Below are 18,639 nucleotides of genomic sequence, written 5' to 3'. Positions count from 1 at the left end.
AATAAATGTCTTCCTCCCCTAAAATGCCAAGAACAAACAACAGAGTAGAAGGTTTTTCACAGTTCAATGCAAAGCTCTGTCACAAATATGCATCCTAGTGTTTGGAAATTGATACCTCTCTTAATGAAGAAAATTTTAGCAAAAGAGAAAAAGTGCAATGGATGCCAAACAAGGAGATGAATCAACAAGCAAAAAAACATGAATCAACAAAAAAAGAAAAACATGTACGATACTGTAAAGACAGACTTTGAAGACAAGTGCTTAGGTACAACCCACAGAATAAAATCGGTTATTTGGGCTGTATTGCCATGAATCTAAACACATTTTAAATGTATTCAAATATTTTATATTTCGCAATAGTCTTTTTCATTTTGATATTCATTTTTCATGTTTTATTGTGTCCTTTTTTAATGTTCTTCTTTTATTTCTCATCATTTTGTCTTTTATGTCAAAATTGCCTTATGGGAAATTGGTTACGTGGTGAAAATGTTTGTAGGAAAGACACTTGCAGCAAAGATATCCATGGCAAGGATGCTTATGGTGAAAGTACCCAGAACTGGATGTGTTATCCCCATTTCGTGAATGAGAACTCAGAAATTTTTTAGTGAATTTGAAGGTCAGAGAACCTGTGAGCCACTGACTCAGGACCACAGAGCTCACATGGTGTGAAGGCTCAGTTCTTTTTCTAGGAAGATGAGGTGAATAGGCGAGAGACCAAGGCCTTAATTATTGGTACAACGTAGGCTGTTTAATGTTTAGCTTTCAGGCATTTATTTGATGAGATAAGAAGTTTAAACTTTTGTTTAAAATGAAATTCCTGGATTATCTTTCAATGGTTCATATACCTTACTCCTGTTTGCTCTGAAGAGTTCTGTATCTGGTGCTGAATATTCAACACATCTGTGCTGACAAATGAATCTTTGAGTGAACTTTCTTTGCATAATACTAAGTTCAATATAGAAAATCTCCAAATATACTAGGTTAATATACTAGGTTAATAAAGAACTTTGACATTGTGTGATAATAAATTGTGACTGACTCAATATCTTAAGATTTTAAAAAATGCTTTACATATTGGTATTTAGTTCAAAGCACAAATAAACAAAGATAAGGAGAAATTTAGGAAAATCGCAGAACAGTTTTATCTGTTTCATTAAAGGAAATTATGTTCCGCAGCATCATTGACTTCATTGGCTAATGAAACATTAGAATTCTTTATATGGAGAGAATATTTTATATACTATAAGATTCCCTAAGTCATGATGTAAATGTGGTTTTTGTAAGCAATTTTAAGACATCACAAAAAAAATATTTGTGCAGATTTTTTACAATGTGATTCAAAGTACAAATATGGATGAGAATATGAAATATCGAAAATGGATGAGACCCATTTTCTTTGACTTGGAAATTACGTGTAAGAATCTAATAACATCAATTTTATTTAATTTTATTTTTTGTGTGTATGTGAGGAAGATTAGCCCTGAGCTAACATCTGTGCCAATCTTCCTCTACTTTGTGTATGGGATGCCTCCACAGAGCAGCTGATGAGTGTAGGTCCGCACCTGGGATCTGAACCTGCGAACCCAGGGTTGCTGAAGCAGAGCGGGCAGAACTTTAACCACTTGGCTACAGGGCTGGCCCCAATGTTAATTTTAAATGAAGCCCATGCAAATAGACACATGAAGGAAGGGGAAAGTTTAATAACCTTTAGCCAAACTAATTAACATGTCCCATGCTGTGTGAAAAGGTAATCATCCTACTCAGTGTATTTCTGTTTATGACTCAAATTCGAAGAGGAGTGGCCTAAGTAAATGCATTGACATGAGCTGTCTGATGTGGTAGCCTCTAGAAACGTGGCTATTTAAATTAAAATTCAATACAATTTAAAACTCACCTCCCTATTTGCACTAGCTGCATTCAACTGCTCAAAAGCCACATGAGGCTGATGGCTCCCCTATTACACAGAGGAGATATAGGACATTTTGCAGAAAGTTCTGTTGGACAGCAATCGTTTCTGCTGACGGCATAGGCTAAGGAGGATTCCACGTGAATGGGGCTGGGGGTGGGAGTTCCAAATTAGCATTTCCCTGCTCAACGCTTCCAAATACTTCTATTGTTACACACACACACACAAACACACACACACACACACACACGAGTCTTGGTCATCATGAATCATATCTTTATATCTTCCATAGCCACTACTATAATATTGGTGAAACACACCTTGAATCAGCTACTTGAATAACTTAAAATAATTCTATTTCAACAACAGATTTTTCAGAGGAGCACACACGTTCGAATGCATGGTATTTTATTTAAATGCACATATATACAATGACGACAAAGGGAAACTCTGCAGAGTTGAGCATAGGGGCTTCATGCATTGGGAGGACCGGCAGACTCTAGTTTTACAAGATGAAGTATGGGTTGAAAAATAGGCAAAGACCGGAGAGCAAGTTTCATTCCCCATCACCACATAGAAGGGTCTTCGAGCCTGTCAAACATAGGAAGCAAAGCATGTAAGAGAAGCTTCCCAACTTCCTGGGAGGCCTGCAAGAGTGAGACATCCAGCTCTGAACTGAAAGATGATCAGAAACTTGAAAACGCTCCTGGTGGCATTCTAAATAGGACGCCAAGTATAACATCAGAGCGGGAGACAGCGGCATAACGTGCAAGGACCCAGCTGAGCAGCTTTCCCTCATGTTAACAGGAGGCTCCGGCAAAACTCAGAGGGAGTATTTAAAAGGCTCTGTATTTATCAAAGAAGCGGAAGAACGCTGCAATATTTCTGAAGATCAGAACTATGGGAATCACACAAAACTGCAACAAGAAAGTTACTGTTACTCAACTCTGAATATGCTTCCTTTGTTTTCCTGCAAGGCTTTTTATGTAGTAAGACGCTATTTATTAGACTATAAGGAACACTTTTTAATAAAATACCATTCACAGGCAACTTCAGAGCTGTCAACTTTTGTCTCTAACTGCACGTGATTGAGGCCGTCCATCAGGGTGCAATTAACTCTATCTCATGCACCAACCGTGTGACTTTGGGCCACAAAACAAAGAGGAGCAGCAAGGTTGTAAGCAGGTCTGGATGGTTCTTTTTCTGACTCTAAGTAGATATGGCTTACCCTAAACTTTTTACCGTGGCAAACATCATATACATGTCAAGGAAACATTAAAAAGCATTTATTGCTTAGTGTTTAATAACAACCTGTATGAATTTTCCACCTGCTTCCCTTGTATTTGCTGTTTAAGTCTGGGCTAGTATCTCCAGGGGCAAGAGTAGTGGAGTGTTATTCTAGTCTAAATTGTTGTTTCCTTCAGAGATAACAAAGCTGACAACTCTAGACTTGCACCTTCACCCCGGCTTGCCATTTCACAAGAGAACAGAGGGAGGCTGGGAGGAACCGCGAATGGCTCCGTGGGGCATCTGCTTAGTCTCTCCGGAGAACTCCAGTGAAGAGTGACACTCCAACACGCTCACTGAGCAAGTGTTCTAGTGACCTCTTCTGGGGAACTTGGTTCTTGACGCTGTGGAGCTCTGAGTTTAGGGCGGATGTGCTACCCCCAAAATGGATGACCCATATGTGTCTGATTTTTACTGGAGGTAGACGCAGGAGGCATCAGATGGAAGAGCCAGTTATGGAAACAGAGGATCAGGCTTCTTTTCAGGAGCACTCCTCATCCAGGTGGCACCAGAGGATCCTAGCCCAATGTTGGACACCTGGATTTTGGTGGGCACCTCTTCTCAAGACAGACCCACACTCCAAGAAAACCCCAAGGTTACAGACAAGCCTCTAAGAATAATATGTTGTTCAACATTCATTCATTGAATGCAATAAATTACGATGTGACATCAGTCAAACTAAAATATGTCCAAAAGTAAACAGAAGCACCCCTTGATTTATCTACAGCTTCACGTAAAATCAGGAAGACTGGAGGGAGACCCATGAGGAACATTTCCTTGGATGTTTAGACACTCCACATAGTGTATAAAAACCAAAGACTATCCCAGCCAGAGATGCACGGTTGGTGATTTCAATGTCGAGATGGGGACTCACTCTGTGCTCCCCCAATTCTAGCCCAGTTAGCAATTCTCTACAGAGTAACTTCTGACATAAAAGTCACTTATATTTAATTTTTTCAAAGGAGCATCAAATAATTCAAGCTGGAAAATACTACCCCACAGAAGTTTAGAGGTTTGCAAATGAGTACGTGAAAGAAAGGTCCTCCCTACCTTGTTCCTCATCCCCATTTCTGCCCAAATCCTACCTGGTCTGGAAGACCCCATTCCAACACCTCCTCCCTGGGCAACCCTCTGATTTCCCTCCCCTGGGAACCTTGAGCTCCACAACAACGTCCCACAGGAGCCTTTTCATACCTAGTTCTGGGAACGTTTTCTGTGCTTTCTCTCATCAAGAGGTCTGAAATCAGTGTCTCAGGGCTAGATCGTTTTCCGTATCTAAAAAAAAAAAGGGGAAAAAATCCTTTAAAGCAAGTTTGGAGGAGTCATAAAGTCCTTTAGAAAAAAAGAAGATTTGGGGTATTAAGTCTAAAACATCTTCACTTGGTCATCTGCTAAGAAGTAATCTGGGTGTGTGAAGCATTCATTATAGAGAAACAAATATGATTTCAAATTATATATATATATTTTAAACTTTGCTTAAATACTTAATAAAAAAACTTAGCAGATCATTTAAACCCAACCAAAATTCCTAGTCAAATTCTTGCCTTTTTATACTATCACAAGCAATACATATATAGGTATAATTTTGTAAGTAGGTGATAGGAAATAAATGAAAATGCACTGAAGTATAGTTTTAAATGTTTCCGTAATTGGTTAACTGGCTATAGTTCTGATGATACACAGCCGTTTAAATCTTAACCAAGAGACCAGATGATATTTGGTCCGAAACAGCCCTTGAAAAAAATTAGCAGACTAAAGGTCTAGACCCAGCCATGCCTTTGAATCTCAGTTTTCTCATCTGTAAAACTAAAATTGTAACTCCTAATTTAAATCAGAGTCTCTGTGACTATCCAATGTGAGTCACAATACTTTGAAAGTGACAAAGTGATGCACAAAGTCATGTTACTGCTGTTGAACTGCACCCATTGTTACAGCTACCAATAGATCCTAGGTCCTGTATTTTCCATATTTATTTGGGATGCCAAAAGCCAAAAGCCTTCTCTCATACTGCGAGATCTGCCCTGTAAATATAAATGAATCCTACCAGTCCATAGAAATGTGCTTGGTCTTTTTTTCCCATAGCAGGATATGGAGAGGACAATGTATGAATGCAAGGTTATGCTTTCCTCCTGAACGGTACACACTACTTGCTCCAGGTGGGTGTGTACACTGGTGTGTGTCTGTCTGTCTTTCTCTCTCTCTCACTGCTAAAGGGTCCGACAAATCTATACCAGGTTGTATTTTTTTGAAGAGGCTATCTTTCTCTTTCTCAGAAAAGGCATTGGACACCAGCAGCCACTTTGTTCACAAATGAAAAATCAGCCTGGTATGGATTGATTAGCTAATAGGTAAAACAGGAGAACAAAGCTGCCAGAGGGTGGACTCCAACCGCCTATCAGGAACAACTACATCTAAGTTTTTTGGAAAGATTTCCTATTATTGCTCCTTTGCTGGGGATCAAGAGAAGCAAAAACAAAGCAAACTCCCCCACCCCCATCATGTGTAGGATCTCCTCAAAGATTTTCTGCTGGAGTTGTGATATCAGACTCTAGGCCACTACTTATACTTATTTATTCTGTCTGTTGATTTTACTCATCTTAAAACTCTTGGGCAATCTTAACTCATTTATCTTCATCACGCTCTAGAGAAGGAACGAACTGGCAAATATTTTCTCTAATTTACCAGTAACGGACCTAAATCTATAATAGCAGGATTTGCACAGTCATAAAGCATTGTTTACTAGTCCCTTCTCTCATTAATTCTGTATTACCCTTCTTCCCTATAATTCTTTAACTTTCAATGATAGAGTCTCTGGGAAGCTTTAAAAACTACTATGCAGTCCAGGCCCCACCCCACTCAGTATATTTTAAAAGCTCCCCAGGTGATTGCACTGTGCAAGCAGGATGGAGAAACACTAGCCAAGGGCTGAGTTTCTCAATCTTGGCACTATTGACATTTTGGGCTGGATAATTCTTTGTTGCAGGGGGCTGTCCTAGGCATTGTAGGATGTTTGGCATCATCCCTGGCCTCTACCTATTAGATGTCAGTAGCACCCACCCCTTGTTGTGACAACCAAAAATGTCTCCGGACACTGCCAAATGTCTTGGGGAGCATAAAGTCAGCCCCATTTGAGAAGCACTGATCTAGAAGACTGTATGAGCAAATGGTCCTGGAGTCATGCTCTAGAACAGACGATGCAGCTTTCAGAAGCAATGAACCAGGAGTGCATAGCTTAAAAACACGGGCTGAGTAGAACAAAGGAGGAAAGAGAATGATATCAGACTACCATTTATGCCAAATTAAAACATATGTTCACAAGTGACACTGTAATTGCCAAAAATATAAACATATGCGTATGATTGGGTGTGTGCGGTGGGAAGGCGATGAGAATACAGAATGGAGATGATGGGGGCAGATTATAAACCTCTGATGGTTTCTAAGAGGGAACTTACATGAAGATGAGACAGGGAACTCTGCCTCAGGATCAACTCATTCCCACCTAACCTGAATCTCTTCCCATGAAATTCAAGTCCCTTTCCCTTATTTTTTCTTCATCAAAGATGTTGGAGATCGCACTGACTGCTGATGGTGGCAAGAATACCTAAGGAAAACCAGTAGGAAGGCTCCAATTTCATCACCCCTAAAATAAGTTTTCACGAAATGTTCTTAGTTTCATGATCTGTAAAATGGAGATGATTATACTCACTTCAAAGCTTTGAGGTAAACTCTGAATGAAATAATGCTTAGGAAAAACATCTTGAAATGCTAAAGCTCTAGATGACGGTAACGCTCTATAGCAATCATCTTTGCAGAAGTAAGCTCTACTGTGTGCTGTAACTGACAAACTACATAATCAGCAAAGGTTTTCCTAGAAAAATAATAATTAATATATTTTTTATTTGTACAAGTTCTTTTCTCTGGTTTATATGATAGCACAAGCAAAATCAGAAGCAATTAACTTTCTGAGAAGCCTACTAGGATATCAAACATTATTGCTTTTTGTTAATTTAAATGATCAGACTTTAAGGATCACAAACCAATACTATTTAATTCTGGCATTTTCATATATTTCTGATTCTATATAAACTGGGACTTTTTCAAAAGCTTTTAAGGATGTTATACCCCTTTTTGATGAAACAGAAAAAAGAAAATTTTATTTAATAAATGTAAATTCTCCCCACTTTGGATCATTTTCAACTATTCCCTGACTTGTAAACAGTGAAAATATGGTGAAAACAAAATTGACACTTTACAAAGCATAACTTAAACATGTTAACATTAATGCTTTGAAAGGGCTCCTTCTTTTTAGATAATAAGGTCATTTGATCTCAGCAATTAAAATAAGATATTGAATGATTTGGAACTAAGATGAATCGATTTTGGAAACAAATGTTAAATCCTGTAATATTTGTAAAATAGTTTGGATTTGATTTTTTGCTTAACATTTGATGTTAAGAGTGAAAATGTGCCATTTCATTTTAGCTTTCTAGGGGTTCAGAATAAAGTTTACGATTTCTCGGGTTCCATGTAATTCTTGAATTCACCCTAGAGTGACTACACCAATCTAAGTTTCTACTTAATAAAGCACCAAGTGGACACTTTCTTTTCAGAACTCACCTGCTGCAAAATGAGAAAAGTCTCTGCATTTTAGATCAATTGTTTTCTGCTAAATTTCTTTTTATTGGGGCCAGAATTTTCAAGTAAGGGCCTGAGACTGCAAAAAACACTGCACAGAAGAAAAGAAAAATAGCTCTATTTGTCTTTTCCTAAATACTGTCATTCAGTTCGCTCTGGGCAGGATGGAAAATCTGGCAAAGTCTTCAGCAACCGAGCTGCTTCCTGGTTGTTTTTGTTGTTTTTCCTAGACACCCTGCTCACCCTCCTCCCTCCACCGCTTCCCTGGCGCTCCCCTCACCCCTTTCACTGGGAACTTTCCCACCCAGGTTTCCAGACAGGCCCCCTACTGCTCTGAAAACAAAAAGACGAGGGGGTGGATGGGAGGAGACGGCCAGCCACACAGCCTAGGGAACCTGAATCTGAGGATCACGATTTTACGACTGCAGTTGCGGAGGGAAAGTACTCAGTGCCCTGCGCAAACATTTACTGAGAGCCAAGTATGTGCCCGATACTGTCCTGTCCTGTGATACAGCGAAGAAAAAGAAATGGTCCCTGTCCTCTACGATGCCAGGATCTCCGGGTGGGCGGGCAGGGCGCTCCGGAGTCAGTACCACCGAACCGACCCACCTCTGCCTGGTGATGAGGTTGATGTAGTGTCGCAGCGCCGAGTAGTATCTGGCCAAGTCCTCCGCGGGCGCGTCCTCTCCCGGGTTGTCAGGTTTGGAGGGGTACGCCTCGGCCAGCGCGCCCAGACACACGAGCAGGGACAAGGCGAGGGTCAGTCCGGACAGCCCCAGTCGCTTGCTACCCAGCATCTGCGGACACAGCAGGCGCAGCAGACGGGACTTGGGGATTCAGAGGACGCACGCCCCTTCCCTTGCTGCCACCCTCTACCCCCAGTCCGCGCTCGACCCAGTCCCGCAGAGGAAAGAGGAGCGTGGCGAGCTCCGCTCTGCCTCCCCAGGGCACGGTCTGCCCTGGCCTGGCCCCTCTGCTCCGCCGGAAAACTCCGCGCAACTCGGGTCCAAGTTGCAGCGCCAAAGAGTCGCCGGGCGAGAGGCGCGAGGGGTGGAGGGGTGGGAGCGCTGGCGCCAGTTTAGACGCTTGAAACACAGAATTAGAAGTTCCTCCCGCTGGGTTGAGGGATTATCGCTTTCCTACCCTCTTCCCCAAACCTCTGTCAGAGGAGAAAACTTTCTTCGTTCGTACTTTTGGTCTGCCCGGCTGCAGGAGCTCGACAGCGATGGCTGAGATTACTTCGAGGTGGCAATTTGGGGAGAGGGGAGAGAACTGCTCCCCGGGCCAGTCAGTCTCAGTTCTGACCCCAAGGATCCCGGGAGGTGGCAGGGCGCGGGGCTTCCAACTCCGGGGATTCCTCATTCAGAGGGCGCTGCCTGGGAAACCTCTCTCCGGGCAGCGACCTCGGAAGAGACTGTCAGCTGCCCTGGGCTGCAGGTCGTGTTCCCCCTCAATATGCGCCAAAATATAACCCAGAAGGACTGCCCAGCCGGGAGAAGGGCAGATGCACAATCAGAGGGGACCTGAAGGAGCAAGTGGGATTTAACCGCCCAGAGAGGCTGGCGCGCGTCGGAGCGCGGCGCGCAGGGGTTGGGAGCAGGGCGCGACCCTCCCAGCGTCCTAGGACTCCGCATGGCTTGGACAACGCCCCGGGCAAGTTCACCGGCGTCCCCCCTTTGCTCCCGCCTGGCGGAGCCGGTCGCGGCACTCACGGTGGCAGGCTGGTGGGCGGGCGTGGCTGGGCGGCGGGTGCTCTGCTGTCCGGCGCGCCTCTTGGAGCGGTGAGAGCCGGAGGATGGGGTGTCGAGAGCGGGTTGCAACAGGGCTTTTATGGCGCTCCCTCACCGCAGCAGGAGGGGGGCCTTGGGCAATCACGCTCGGGTGACGCTTACCCCGCCACTTCCCGCCCCCGAGTGGTGGGGGACGCGGGGAAGGGGCTGGAGCTGCTGTCGCACGAGTGTTGGCTCCAGGTGCCGCCCACATCCCAACTCTCCCGCCCCAAGCCCTGCCCCAGGACTGGGGGCTTGGCACGGGCGAGAGAGACAGCGCGCTCCAAGGGCGCCGGACAAAGCCAAAGCGCCAGTCTCTGCCCTCCGGCGGCGCCCCAAACCGGCTTTCCTTCACGCCCCGTCCAGTCCTCCCGGAGACAGAAGCAGCCCGGATCATCTTTGTCTCCTGTCCCCCGGACAACCAACCCGTTGGGCGCCAGGGTAGAGGGTACCTGAATCCCCTACGTGGTGGAGCATCCCCTGGACGCGCACGGCAACGGCTCTGACCACAACTCCTGAGCGCGTTTGGAGAGACAACTTGGTGCACAGATTTTCCTGCGCTTAAAGCAGGTCCGAGGCGCCTGCCCGAAGTCCGGAGCTAGAGGGTCCAGAATGCCTCCCCTCCTCCCAGGGGCTGAGAATGGGCTTCAGTGGCTTCAGCTCCCCTTTCCTCAGCTTATTTTTCGGGGAGATGAGCCCTCCCCAAGTACTCGCCCAAATGCGGGGAAGCCGGCTCGGTCGTGACCTGAAAGAGTGTGGCGACTGAAAACTCCCCTGAGGCGGGAGTTCCATTTCCTTGGTTTACTGGAAAAGTGCCATGTTTGGACCCTCGAGAGACCCCTTAAAGCGCAATCAAACGAAAAATTTTGGTCCAACGCTACCCATAGTTAAATGAACAGCAATTTCTCTGTCTGCTGGCAGTTGTTAGTCCCAGATACATTCAGTGAACGTTGGTTGAGAATGTGGGTTCTGACTGAAATTAAAGAGATCAAAAACTTTCATCATTAATTTGCACATCGCGATAAACCTGTTGAATAAATATCAAAGATACAGAAACTGTTTTTACAGAATCAGGATTTTATGTAGTGGCCTGCATCTTAAAGTTCCCTGAATGAATGCTCCTAGAAGTCTGAATCTTTCTAAATAAAATGGCACGTTAGGAAATTAAAGCGTTAAGTTACACGTTATTTTAATGCTGAAATGACAAGTGAGTCTGTTAAACTGACACTTTGTTTTTGTGCTATTTCAGCCCCATTGAATTAAATATCAATTACTGTGCAGTAAGCACTCCTCTGTGTGTGTGTGTTTTGTGTGTGTCTGAGTGTTAGAAATTTTGAAGACCAGCATCCCTCTCACTAAGGTGCCAGCTTCTCTTTCCATGTTACACAAACATGTGCCTGAGACACAAACATCAGGGCTCTCAGCATCGCTCAGAGGTTCTTATAGGAAAGAGCCTTGGACAAAGTCAGAGCAAAGCACCTTCTAACTTAGAGCCCTTTCCTGTTAAGGAGAAAGGCACTTCCCACTTTTCAATAAAATCATCTTAGTTTTAAAGTGTGAGTGTATCACAGATTCCTATCAGTTAAAACCTAAACTCGGAAGGAATCCTTGAATTTGGGAGAAATTACTTCTAAGGAGACACACCACTGTTGAGTGGGGGAGATGTGGAAATTTGATTAATTTGGCTTAATGTTACTGGTATCCAAAAATAACAGCTTATTCTCAGAGTTTGGCATTTGGAGAATTAAAAACTGAGCTGTGTACCCTACACGTGTCCTCACATCCATATCCTCTTTCTTTCCAGTCCAAACTGCATCCCTGGCCTTGGGTCTGAATGCTCTGTTTCTTCTCTCTCAAGACTTTGCTCCATTGATCGGGTCCTCTCTTTCCTATAGTTTTCTATGCATACAGATATATAAACTTATAGCCTATAAATTTGCTTGAGTTTGTTCTATAAAAGACACAAAGCAAAACAAAACTCTTCAACAAACAAACAAAAACAACTGTCACTCAACCCAGCATCTCCTTCTAACTGCTAAACCATTTCTCTCCTTTGTTTCAAAATCAAGTTTATTTGTTTACTTATTCTTAGCAGCTTTATTGAGATATAACTGAGAAATACCAACCTACAAATGTTTAAAATATTCCATTGGATATATTCTTACATATACATATACCCATGAAGTCATCACTGCAATCAAAATAATGAGCAAATACATGCCCGCCAGAAGTTTCCTCATGTCCCTCTGTAATTCCTGCCTCTCCCTGCTCCCTTCCTCCACTGATGTGCTTTCTCTCATTACAGATTTGTTTGCAATTTCTAGAATTGTATATAAATACAATTCCATGGTATGTTCTCTTTTGTCTGCCCTCTTTCATTCAGCATTATTATTTTCAGATACATCAGTGTTTTTGCATGCATCAATAATTCATTCCTTTTTATTGTTTGGTAGTATGCATTCCATTATATGGATATGTTTTAAACTTTTTTTTATCTATTCAACTGCTTGTGGACTTTGGGTTGTTTCCAATTTGGACTATTACAATAAAGCTTCTGTGAGCATTTGTTATCAGTCTTTGCATGGACATACGCTTTTGTTTCTCTTGGGAAAATTCTTAGGGGCAGAATGGCTGGGCCATATGGTAGTTGTGTGTTGTCGCACGGTTCACTGATGGTCTGTTTGATTTTGTTGTTGTTTTGCTCTTTTTTTCTGTTTTATTGGATAGTTTCTATTGCTATGACTTTGAGTTGACTAATCTTTTCTTCTGCAATGTCTAATCACTACAAAGACCATTCAGCTTTCATCTCTAGAATTTCAATTTGGATTTTTTTTTATATCTTTCATGTCGGAACATGTTCAATGTCTTCTCTAGCTTCTTGAATGCACGTTAATAATACCTTGTGTACTGCTTCTCTCATTTGTGCGTTTCTGTGTCCTTCGGGCTGATTGCTTTTCCTCTCCTCCTGGCTCTGCTTTCCCTTCTTCCTGGTCCGGGTGGTAATTTTTGATAGGACGTCACACGCTGTTCGTTTACCTTGTGTCTGTTGGATGTTTTGCATTCCTAAAGCCATTCTTGAGCTTTTTGGGGGGGCACAGTTAAAAACTCGGGAACAGTTTGATCCATTTGAGTCTTACACTTAAGCTTTTTAGGTAGCACCAGAGCTCGTGTTAGTCTAGGTTTCCTTTTTCCCCATTTCTGAGGCAAGAAACTTCCTCTTACTTTAACTGATAACTGATGCTCTCGAAATTGTGACGTCTTCCCCTCTGGCTGTTGGAACAGGCACTACCCTCTGCCCTTGGTGAGCACTGGACACTGTTCCCTCTCGTCCTTTTGTGTGGTTCTTTTCCTAGTCTCCAGTGGTTTCTTCAAGCACATGATCGGATCAGAAATCCATCAAATACTTGAGCAGGACACTCTGCAGACCTCCAGAGTATTCTTTCTTATCTGGTACTCTAACTGAGAATTTTAGCTGATCTGGCTCCCCACGCTTCCAGCTCCAGCTCCTCTGTCAGACTGTGTCAATTCCTCCCTTCTGCTCTGCCTCTTGGATAATTTCTTCAGGCAGTGAGCTGAGATCACTGTATGGCTGCCCTCGTCTGATTCCCATCTCTAAGAGATCACTGTCCTTTGTTGTCAAATGTCCAATGTTTTGAGTGTTGTTTCATATATTTTTGTGCAGTGTTTTAGTTGTTTCAAATGGGAGAGTAAATCTAGTTCCTCTTTCTACATCTTGACCAGGAGTGGACGTCTCACAGCAAGGCTTTTTAAAAAAAAGATGTTTCTACTCACTGCCTCTGCGTCTTCGCCTTTGATTTGGTCACAAAACCACAGCAATCTAGGTTCTGTCTGAATCTAGCTACTGAAACGGCTATCGGTAAGACCTGGTAATTGCAAGCTGCATGGACCTTTACTAGTTATCTGACTTCTCTTGACCTCGCCTTCGCTGGTCTCCTCTAGTTCACCTCCTTTCTCTCTGAACTGGGCACAGGCTCCTTTGCTGACTTTTCCATCTGTACCCCAAGCGCCAGCCTTACCTTTCCATTGCACACAGTAACCAAGCAATCTCGTCTACTCCCATGGCTTATGAGTCTGAAATCTCGTAAATTCAGGTCTCATACCTGGTAATCCAGGGCTATATGTCCAACTCAGAAAATCTTGATCAAGAGCCTTAAATTTAGATTAAACAAATGGAGCTTCCATTAACATAATTTCCTAATTGTATGTCATATGAAGTCCAAAATATTTTCAAAATCCTTAAATTGCACTACAAGGCTCACATATTTTGAGCTCTACCTCCCTCCTCGGCTTATTTAATGTAATTTTTTCCTTTACAGTCTATATTCCTGTCCATTAGCCTTCTTTCTGCTTTTTATATATGTCAATCAAGTTTTCTCTTTGGGCCTTCATTGTGCTATGTCCTCTCTCTGAGATATTCTCTCTCTCAACTCGACCTGGCCAACACCTCCACAGCCTTCTAATTTTACCTCAAAATGTCACTTCTTCATGGAGGATTTTCCTGGTCCTCTGTGTTGGATTAGGTCCCATATTATAAGTTCTCAGAGGACCCTGAACTTCTCACTAATTGCACATAGCTACAGTTGAATTTTGTATGAGTTATCTAGTTATTGCATTGATATTTCTTCAATATCTGTAAATTTTAATATCTGTTAACTCCATAAGAGAAGGGGTGACACATTTTTTACTTACTTCTGCATCCCTAGTGTGATTCCTAGCACTAAATAGATTCCTAATAAATAGGTCCTGATCAGAATAAAAATTTATAACTGAGTTTCAGAGGGGCCTGTTATAATTTAGAACAGGGATCAGCAAGTAACCTCCGGGCCACCCCCCATGGATAAAGTTTTATTAGAACACAGCCAAGCCCATTCATTTACACATTGTCTATGGCTGCTTTCCTGCTACAATGGCCAAGTTAAGAAGTTATGACAGAGACTGTACAAAAGAGACTGATTTTTGCCCACAAAATTGAAAATATGTACTCTCTGGCTCTTTATAGAAAAGATGCAGACCTCTGATTTAGAACTCAAGTATTTTACACAAATCACAAGTAAGTGAACATAATAAATAATTTGAGGGTCTGTAACATGCCAAACTACTTTCTGTCATAGGGCCCTTGCACAAGCTTTCTCTGCCTGGAACGCTCTCCCTTCCCTTGACTCTTTGCTGGCAAACTCCCATTTCTCCTTCCTGTTTTGCTCTGCATGTCATTTCTCCGTGGTCCTTCAGGCTTTTTATGAAGGCTTCATCACATAGGCGTGGTGGATTTTTAACTCAACCTCTAGCCCATCTCCCCTCCTTGGGGGATGAGGGAGGTGGGACTGAAAGTTTCAAGCTCCTAATCTTGCCTTGGCTTTCTGGCAAGTAGCCCCCATCCTGAAGCTACCAAGGCTCCCCCAGCCACCAGTCATCTCATTAGCATACAAAAGACACTCTCTCACTCCAGTGATTCCAAGGGTCTTAGAAGTTCTTGTGTTAGGAATTAGGGTCAAAGACCAAATATTAGAACAAAAGATATTCCTAGCACCCTTATCACTCAAAATTACAAGGGATTTAGCAACTCTGTGCCAGGAACCAGAAACAAAGACCAAATATATTTCTTGTTATAGCACAGGTTGTCAGGTCTGGTCTTGTTGAGAAGGTGACACTGAGCAAAGGCTTGAAGAAAGTGAGGGAGTGATCCATGCAAATAACTGGGCACCGCATCAGAGGCAGAGGCAGAGGTGAATCTGAAGTAAAGCCCCTAGGGCAGCTGTGCGCCTGGCATTTTCAAAGATCAGCAAGGAGTTCATTGTGGCTGGAGCAAAGTGAGGGAGGAAGAGAATACTAGACAGTGAGGTCAGAGAGGACTGGAAGAGGAGAGATCATATAGGGCTTTGTACATATTTTGACACTTGTATAATTGAATTGGAGAGTCATTGCAGGTTTTGAAGCAGAAGAGTGACGTGATCTGACGTATTTTTGACAGGGTTACTCTGGCTGCCGTGTTGAGAACCTGATGTGGAAGCTTGGGAACCTGCGTGGAAGTGGGAAGGCCAGTCTGCAGGCTTGTAGAACAATCCATTAGAGACAGCATTGCGACTAGGACAGAGGTAGCAGGGGAGAAGTGAGAAATGGTTGGATTCCAGATATATTTTAAAGGTAGAGCAAAGAGTGTGAAAGAAAGGAGAGAGGAATGATTCCAGACTTTTTGACCTGAACAACTGAAAGGATGGTGTTGCCTCCAACTGTAATGGAGGTAACTGCAGGTGGAGCAGGTTTGGGGGTTGGCACTGGGAACTCAGTTGGAGATACGCTAAGATTAAGATGTCTATTGGACTCCAAGGGGAGATGTCAGTTGTATGTGTGAATCTAGAGGTGAGGAGAGAGATCTAGCCTTGACACACAATTTCAGGAATTGTTTGCCTTTAGGTCATATTTAAAACCATGTCAATAGTAAGATCATCAAGAAACTGAGTAAAGAACGAGACAAGAAGAGGCCTGACAAATAAAAATGGCAAGCAATAGGATATATTGGAGTATATGAGGAAGACATTTGGTGTAAACCTAATTCGGCCTGACTTTGTTTTCCCAAAAGGGCCTGAGCGAGGCCATTGAGCATGCACTGTATATCTGCTTTAGATATTCCCTATGGCAAGAACAAAGGCCCTTGAGATAAAGGTGCAACTTCCCTCCCCCTCCCAACCGTTGGCATTTCCTTAAGGATTAAGCATCTTTCCTTAGGCTAGGAACTGATTGCTGCACTCATCTATGAACACCCAGCTCGAGACAACAGACCTGCCACCCTGCTGTGTTCACCGAGACAGCAGACCTATCTGCTGTTTCCATCAATTGCTGTGCCAACAGAGCAATCTCGCGACTATTGTAAAAGGGACATTTCAATCCTATGTGAAACATCCTGTTTGGGGGTATATAACCACTCTGTGCACCCTACTTCTTCCGTGCCCTTTCTTCCTTTGAGAAGAAAGGCCCCAGGCCATGGTCCTCAGATTTCAGCTCAGAATAAACTCTCCCAAATTTTCATTTATAGATTGGTTATGGATTATTTTTGTCAACAGGCCCAAATTGACTCCTGCAGTGAGCCAATGTTGAGGGGTCAGGAGATGAGAAAGGATGAGCAAACTAGCCTGAGATGGAGGGACCAAAGAGGCAGAGGAGAACTGAAAGAGTCTGCTGTTTGGTGTCCTAGAGGCCAAGTGCAATTCTTTTTTTCAAGGAAGAGAAAGTGAACATCTGTATCAACTACTGCTGAAAAGTAAGTAAGACACAGGCTGAACTGACCACTGGCTTGAGCAACGTGGAGGTCTCTGCGAGAGCAGTTTTGGTGGACTGGCAGGGTTTGAAGGAGAAAGGGAAGAAAGGTGCTGGAGACAACTCTTTCCAGGAGTTTCACTGCAAAGAGGAGAGGAAAATGGAGCAGCAACTGGTGAGGGAAATGGGGTCAAGAGAAGGTGCTTTTACGATGGGGGGAAAAAGGAGCATGCTGACCTGCTGCAGGGAAGGATGAGGGAGGAGGAAAAAATGACATTGAAGGAGAGCGTTCTAGAAGGCTTTATATACTAGGGATTTTATCTCTTTATGAAGTGAGTTGCCAAGATTTATTTGTGGTTTGTCATTTATCTTTTTACTTTGCTTAATGTGTTGTTTTTGCCTTGTAGAAGTTTTTCATTTATAGTTGAATACATTAATCTTTTTTGTGTGGCTTCTGGGTTTTCGGTCTCAGTTTAAGAGACTTTCGACACTCTGCAGCCGGGATTTTTAAATATGGTTCAAGCGCCAAATCCAGCCATTCACTTGTTTTTGTAAATAAAGCTTTACCGGAAAATAGCCAAACCCATTTGTTCACATAATGTTTATGGCTGCTTTCTCACAACAGTGGCAGAACTGAGTAGTTGCAACAGTGACCATGGGGCCCACAAGCCTAAAATATTTACTATTTGGCCATTTATGGAAAACAATTTGCCAACCCCCGTCCTATAGTAAAAAAAAAAAAAAAAAAAGAATTTGCCCATGGTTTTTTTCTTGTGCTTTTATGATTTCTTTCTTTCTTTCTCTTTTGTTTACATTAAGACCTGGAATTTATCCTGGTATAGTGAATAAATTAGGGTTTCAACTTTATTTTTCTCTACGTTGTCTCTTGGTTTTCTCAATACCATTTATCAAAAAGATAATTTCCCTATAGCTTTGGGATGTGACGTTTAGCATATACAGTAATAAATTCTTATAAATATCTGTATTGATTTCTGGACCTGCTGTTTTATTTCATTGGTCTTTCTGTTTATATGAGTCCTACACTGCTTTAGTAATGTGGGTTTAATATGTAGTTAAGGCTTTAACCTCTTCATTGCTCTCTTTTTAGAGGTTGTGATTTATTAGTAACTTTTTTTGCTTTTTGTTTTTTTCTTGGTGAGGAAGATTATCCCTGAACTAACATCTGTGCCAATCTACCTTTATTTTGTATGTGGGATGCTGCCACAGCATGGCTTGACAAGTGGTATGTAGGTCTGTGCCCTTGAACCCTGGGCCACAGAAGCAGAGTGTGAGAACTCAACCACTACACCACAAGGCTGGCCCCTTATTAGTAATGGTTTTTGTTGTTTAATATTCTATCATCTTATTTTATTTTATGGGATTTTTTAATTTGTTTATTTTAATAGAGACTTGCTATTTCCTTTGTTTTCTATCTGTTGCCTTATAATCTGTGATAGTTATTTCTTATTTCTGGCAATTTGGGAAATATGTGATCTGTTTTATTTCATCTAGTGGTTCTCTTAACAAATTTGAATAATTTGAATTGAACAATGTCTGTTATTGTGGCTGCCCACCTAGTTGCCACTCCTGCCTGCTTCTTTACTAACAGATTCTGGTTGGTTCTGACATCAGTATTTCCAGTCAAGGGGCTGAATTGTGATAACTCTCTTACTTTTGCCAGTGTTGATTTAGAGGCAAACATGTGACCCATTTCTGGCCAATGAAATACCAGGATAAATCAGCGGGAGACTTTTAGAAGCGCTTCCTCTC

The 18,639-nt window shown here is 42.6% G+C and overlaps 1 protein-coding gene across 1 annotated transcript; it reads right to left on the bottom strand.

Annotated features, from left to right (window-relative positions):
* Nucleotides 1–2,297: 2,297 nt before the first annotated feature.
* NPY (neuropeptide Y) lies at nucleotides 2,298–9,883 on the bottom strand. The gene is made up of 4 exons (XM_014839015.3): nucleotides 9,541–9,883; nucleotides 8,438–8,625; nucleotides 4,388–4,468; nucleotides 2,298–2,497 (listed from the first exon to the last, which is right to left on the bottom strand). Exons 2-4 carry the CDS (start codon nucleotides 8,623–8,625, stop codon nucleotides 2,473–2,475), a joined length of 294 nt encoding a protein of 97 aa, XP_014694501.1. The 5' UTR covers nucleotides 9,541–9,883; the 3' UTR covers nucleotides 2,298–2,472.
* Nucleotides 9,884–18,639: the final 8,756 nt, after the last annotated feature.

This window comes from Equus asinus, chromosome 1 (assembly GCF_041296235.1).
Source record: "Equus asinus isolate D_3611 breed Donkey chromosome 1, EquAss-T2T_v2, whole genome shotgun sequence".
Classification (NCBI taxonomy): domain Eukaryota; kingdom Metazoa; phylum Chordata; class Mammalia; order Perissodactyla; family Equidae; genus Equus; species Equus asinus.
This window is presented reverse-complemented; position numbering and strand designations above follow the sequence as displayed.